This window comes from Pangasianodon hypophthalmus, chromosome 6 (genome assembly GCF_027358585.1).
Source record: "Pangasianodon hypophthalmus isolate fPanHyp1 chromosome 6, fPanHyp1.pri, whole genome shotgun sequence".
Taxonomy (NCBI): Eukaryota; Metazoa; Chordata; class Actinopteri; order Siluriformes; family Pangasiidae; genus Pangasianodon; species Pangasianodon hypophthalmus.
This window is the reverse complement of record NC_069715.1, coordinates 11,962,760-11,968,759: the sequence shown is the minus strand read 5'-3', so window position 1 is coordinate 11,968,759 and position 6,000 is coordinate 11,962,760. Positions and strand designations below refer to the sequence as shown.

At 42.2% G+C, this 6,000-nt stretch overlaps 1 protein-coding gene across 2 annotated transcripts; it reads right to left on the bottom strand.

The window, feature by feature from the left end:
* Positions 1 to 1,167: 1,167 nt before the first annotated feature.
* bhlhe41 (basic helix-loop-helix family, member e41) lies at positions 1,168 to 5,619 on the bottom strand. 2 transcript variants are annotated; one of them, XM_026927127.3, is made up of 5 exons: positions 5,129 to 5,619; positions 4,938 to 5,001; positions 4,642 to 4,752; positions 4,415 to 4,526; positions 1,168 to 4,277 (listed from the first exon to the last, which is right to left on the bottom strand). In XM_026927127.3, exons 1-5 carry the CDS (start codon positions 5,188 to 5,190, stop codon positions 3,394 to 3,396), a joined length of 1,233 nt encoding a protein of 410 aa, XP_026782928.2. In that variant the 5' UTR covers positions 5,191 to 5,619; the 3' UTR covers positions 1,168 to 3,393. The 2 variants fall into 2 exon arrangements, with proteins under 2 accessions (XP_026782928.2, XP_026782929.2); XM_026927128.3 differs by having other exon boundaries at positions 4,642 to 4,749; positions 5,129 to 5,616.
* Positions 5,620 to 6,000: the final 381 nt, after the last annotated feature.

Below are 6,000 nucleotides of genomic sequence, written 5' to 3'. Positions count from 1 at the left end.
TTATGCTGATGTTTTTGGCCAGTGTGATCCACTTGTACTTGTGTGATAGCATGTAAACATTTTGTATAAGGCTGCTGTAAAGTGCACGGAAAATCACTTTTATTTTCTGTTGTTTTGCTGCTGGAGTGAAAAGTGAGCAATCCTTTCCATCTCGTGTCACATGTTTGGACCTAAGCCGTGGCTTACTGTATATTCCAGTTCAATGACTTTCAAGTCACCTGACTTGTTCAGAAATAGACATATCAAGCTACCATCAAACTTAACCCCAATAAATATACAGTATGGAATGCGTAGGCTTGTATTAACAGCGAATGTGAGTCATGAGCGCTGTCTTTATTAACATGGTCATTCATTTGTTCATTCATATTCAGTAATTGCGTTATCCTCATCAGGGGTGCAGTGGATCCGGAGCCTATCCCAGGAGCACTGGGCACTATTACGATGTTTTTGAGTCAAATAATAAAGGTCTAACATTTCAGAAATATCTGCACCCTCATTATGCAACTGTCATTGAAGTTCTGTGTTTTAGAGTCAACTCTTGAGTAATCCTTAAAGCAGAGCTTCTCAACACTGCAAAAAAATGACATCTTAGCAAGTGAAAATATATCGAATATAGTCAAATTTATCTAGTATATCTTATTATAAGATTATAAAAAGCCTAAAGTAGCCTTGTTATATTGACAGGTAATTTTTCTAATTTTAAACATTTCTAGAAAGAAACAAATTTAAAAAAAAAAAAAAAAAAAAAAGCTTAAAAATTAGTAAAAGCATCTAAAAACAGGTTGAATCATCTTATATTAGAGTAGCAGTAATCTAATAGTAAGAAATATTAGATAATATTGCAACTATCCAAGCTATTTTCACTTGCTAACATATTTTTTTGCACTGATGACCTCAGGAGTCACTTCCCTGCAGTTTTTTGTTGTCCCTGTGGCTAACACATCTGAATCAGTTCGTCAGCTCATGGTCATGGCCTTCGCAAGTTGGATCAGGTGTTTAAGAATTGGGGAAAACTTTAAACTGCGCAGGGTAGCGCTTTCCCGGGACTGAAGGTACTTACCCCTAGCCTAAAGGATAATAAAGTACACCGTGTAGTAAAAGTGACAAAATGAAAAGGTGTCAGTTGGTGTATAGAAATAATCAATTAATAAAAAGGGCAATGGTCAATTAGTCTTTGAGCTTATATTTATTTGACAACTGTGAGCAATAATTTATAACAGCAGTAGTGTAAAGCGTTAGCGAAATGTGCAACATTTGCTTAGGTTTATCCTTTATAAAATCCAAAGATTTCTTCTACAACATAAACATTGGACATTTTTGCGTATTCACAAACTATTTACATACACATGCCACTACATAGGCAAAAAGACAGTTGAGGCAAAGAGGCTATAAGGGGTCTATAAAATGTGTTCTATGCAAAAGTAAATGGCAAATTTTGATTAAATACAGATGTACTCGTGCCCATTGGAAAGGTATTGGTTGCAGTCAATCTAATATTGATCATTCCTTGCAATAAAATCCCTCATTCTTTCATACTTTCCTCCAGTGCCCAGGTATTCTGCATTCTTTACTGATTATGTGCAGTACACCATGCATTACACATGTTCCACAAGATTCCCAATCACGTCAGAGCTTGTGCCACTAATCGGCTCTGAAATATTTCAACAGACAGCCTGGTATATGCACATTGTATATTTGATTGTAGTTATTCAAAAGCCTAAGTTGTAATAATAACATCTGGACCAGTGCAGTGATTCTTGATTGGGACCTCTGTAGTAACTAATGTTACTACAAAATATTGGCATTAATGGCAGTATTAACTTAGACAAAAAAATGTCTTAGCTCTAATCACTGAGCAAGACTACTACTGAATTTATATAAGCTTTTCAAGATTAATTTGCAGAAGCATTTGCTGTATAACAGAGCTTTCAGAAGAATTCAACTGAAATTTTTGTAGCTATACAGTAAGCTATTATAGTATATTTCAGTATTTATACATTTAGTCCAAGACTTGCCTTTTAATCATGAGGATTTCTTTAAGAAAATATATACTGTATATATAAATTACAGGCAGAATACAAAGGGTAATGGATTATAAATAATGCGTGAGAAGAGTTTTAGAGGAACAAAGAAGGCATCAACAAGTGCACTTTACCTCATGGATCTACTTTTATCAGAATATTTACAAACGCTCATATCAACAGAAAACAGATTACATTCAATATCAAAGTTCCACAAGGTGCTAACGTATCTGGAGATGCATGTCATATACAGTAGCTCTCCACATACTGAGATGTTTTATCACAGGGGCCACGTGGACCACTCCAGATTCATGTGCTAGACTAAATGGGACTTTCATCAGAGAATCCCCATGGAAATGGTGATTCCCTAAGCCAAACTAGCTAGAAAATTGTCCTGAAGAAGTCAAATTATTTTAGACGGTGTCACAATGTTGTCATATCGCAAATACTTTTAGAGATTGCTCATGAACGACAAGCCCATGCTAAGCCAAAATATCCAGGGTGTAATTTCACACCTCACTTAAACTCAAGTTCAAATGAGTTATTAGGGAGAGAGATAGGACTGTCGTAACAGTAAGTCAAAGGACTTACAAGGCTACTCACAAGTTCTGCCTGACTAAAAATGAAGACTACTTTCATCCTAACAAAGATTATTCAGCTCACTGCACTGCCCCTACCAGAGGAGCATCTGTAGGAATGAATCTGGCTCTCAATGCGAAAGTATCTTGAGGTATTTAAGTAACTCTTTCAAGCACTGAAGATTAAACCGTGAAATAAGAATCTCACTATCAGTGGCAAATCCTGTAGGCTAAATTCTACCAAAAAATAAAGTTGTTCCTAAAAGTACTGCATCAGTCGTTTCAGCTTGCTTGAGGTCACTGTCGTACAATACATCCAAGATGCCAATATGAATCCAAATCAATGATAAGAGGTGCAGTAGGTTATAACTCAGCGATCAGTTCGATAGTATTGCACATATACTACGTTTCCTCAGCAAATAAGAGCAAATTGTCTGTTTAAACGATTATTTTTTAAAAATAACTCTACTATAGCCAATAAAGACAGACTGTATGCTGTTGTAAGTCAGGGTCGATTCCCATTCCAGTGTCAGCATTCAGTGCAAAAGGCACTAGGTTTTTCCAATGTCCCCCATTACAGTGTCCCTATCCAGAAAGACCTTTTCAAAACCCTGTTTTGCACACACTTTCAACTCAAAAATAAAGAATAACAAATAACTGCTTTTATCGGTAAATCCATAGAAACACTACAGGCCACAGAGTACTCGATGATGATTAAATTAAGGAATAGATAAACACACAATGTCACAAGCCAACAAGAGAGCGCAAAAGGTCAAGTGTTCCTTTAGATTAGATTAGCCTGTAGTGCTGCTTTCCTTCATTTGGGTCTGCTGGTCCTTGTTAAGATCGGGGTCTGAGTTCTGTTCCTCGTCGGTAGGAGAGGATGCACCTACCCTGCTGGAGTGTAGAGCCTCGTTAAGAGGAGAAGGGCAGTCTTGTTCTTTTGAAGCAGCCCCGAACCCCAGGCTTTTCTCGAGAGATCCTGCGGGGAAAGCAGCAGCAGCAGCAGCAGCCGCGGCGGCTGAAGAGTGCGCGGTGATGCCGGGGTACAGCCATGGGAAGGGCCCGCTCAGCGCTGGGTATACTAACTTCTCCAGACTGCTCTTATCGAAAAAAGGCATGTAGGACCCAGCTGCCGACGGGTTTATGAAGTAAAACGGCACGCAGAACGGAGTCTGTTGCCCCACTCCAGCCATTCCCATCAGCGAGTTCATAAACGCGAGGTTTGGCTGCTCCGCGCTTCCTGCGCCGCTGTTCTCACTCCAGCTCACTTTGGGCTTTTTGGCGACGCGCTCGTCCCCGAACTCCTGCTTTATTTTAACTCCACCAACGCGGACTGGGTCGCATGCTTTCTCGGCTCTAGCGTCGCTTTTGTCAGCCTCGCCCCCGTATCCGCTGTCGGTGTCCGTGTCGTTCTCGTTGGCCTCGGGATTCTGAGTCCTCTGGATGACGGGAACGCACTTGGCCTGGCTGTCCCTCTCCTGCGCGCCTAACTGCGGCTGGACGAGTCGCGCCAAAACTTTGTGCAAATGCTCGATGAGCTGCGTGCACCTCTGCTCACAGCTGGTCCACTTCTCCACCGTGCTCAGGTACTTCAGCACCTCTTTAGCGCACGCTTGAAATCCCGAGTGGAAAGCGTCCAGGTCTGCTCGGATGGACGACTTCAGAGAGCGGTCTCCTGATCACACACACACACAGGACAACGATTTAGAAGAGTCACGCTCATACCCATGCGCACACACTTTCCAGGCACACTGCATGCTTTTTGCATGACTTTTGCTCAGTTGCTATCTGGGTATGTGGGATGTGATTTACCGTTCTGCAGTGCCAGGATCTTTTGGTGCTGCTGCTCAGTGACAGCCGTCAAAGCGTTCAGGTGTTTCAGAGTTAACTCCAACACAACCGCCTTCTCCAAGTGACCCAGCGTCTACAGATACAGTGAAATTCACCTGAGTATAATAATATACGCGGCTCATAAGGTAAACCTTATCATAGAGCTCGCACACAAGCAAGAAACAAAGCCAAAAACGTGCACTTTATACCGTTAACTTAAGGTGTTCTGGTAATAAGTCTTTCAACTGTCCAATACATTCATTAATCCGGTCTCTCCTCTTCTTCTCTATGAGTCTGTGTGGTAACTTATAAGCGTCCTGCTTTAAATAAAGCACAATTAGGCAACAGAAAGTTCTGCAAATGTCAATTAATCGACAATTAATTATCGATTAATCGACACGGTTTGCAGAACAAGGGAAAAAAGTAAACATGGTGAGCTATCTACGTTATACAAACATGATTTACGGTCTACCTGGCAGTAACAAGGGCTCGGATCCACACTTACCTTTCCTTCCTCTCGTTTCATACCTCTTTTTGACTTGCACATATAAAGAGACGAATAATCAACCCTAAAAAAAAAAAAAAAAAAAGCAAAGTCCCAATTCTTAGAAAGCAAATCCATTCATGTCACAAGCATGCAACTGAAAACGGTTTATAAAAAGGAGAAAAAAAGAGAGAGAGAGAAGACAGTATTACCCCAGGAAGTCTGCGTGATCGAGGAACGCTCTGTCCTGCAGTCGTGATATTCTTTCATCCATAACTTTTCACCTTCTCTCATCCGCTTCTTTGGCAGAGCTGTGTGTGTAATTCCGAGCCGACGCAAAGTGCTAGGAGAGAGAGAGAAAGAGAGAGAGAGAGAGAGAGCGCGAGAGAGAAAGAGAGCGCGCGCCGTGCGTTATGTCCGGTTGCACAGCGCTCCAGAATGACGCCGAGCTCAGCGCGAGCTGCCACTATGCGCGGGAACCAGAGCGTGCGCGCGCGCGCCACCGCCCGGAACTGCTTCGAGCTCACGTGTAAACGGCACCCGCTCGAAAAGTCTGCGCGCTAATTAGCGACCTCTCGAGACCCCGCGCCGCCGCAGAAAGTCGTCTACAGCCCGTGCAACCAATCAGAGGCAGCTGTCTGACACACAGATGACGACACTGTCATGGCTATTCAGAAACAGATCGCTCAGATAAAGGAGGGGTTGCAACTTCAACACTAAACTTACATGGTCCTAAAGCCAATTTCCACCTTTCGTGATCGATCCAAAAAAAAAAAAAAAACGTACCGTCAGGTCGCGTGAACAGCCAACCGACCTGGTGAGGCGCGCGCACTCAGGGATCTCGCGCTGCGTGCTTTAACACGTGCGCCATGGATCCTGTAGTGCACTCGCACTAATGGAGGCTGTTTCGTGCAGGTGCAACCTCACTTGCCCCCGTGTGAACCTGTAGTCATACTCGAAGACATGATTTTTTTACCATTCTGGATTAGTGTGCAGCATGACACAAATATATATATATATATATATATGTCTGCCATCATGCTTAAAATATTGGTCAGCGGTTAAAGAATTACTCCACCCTGAA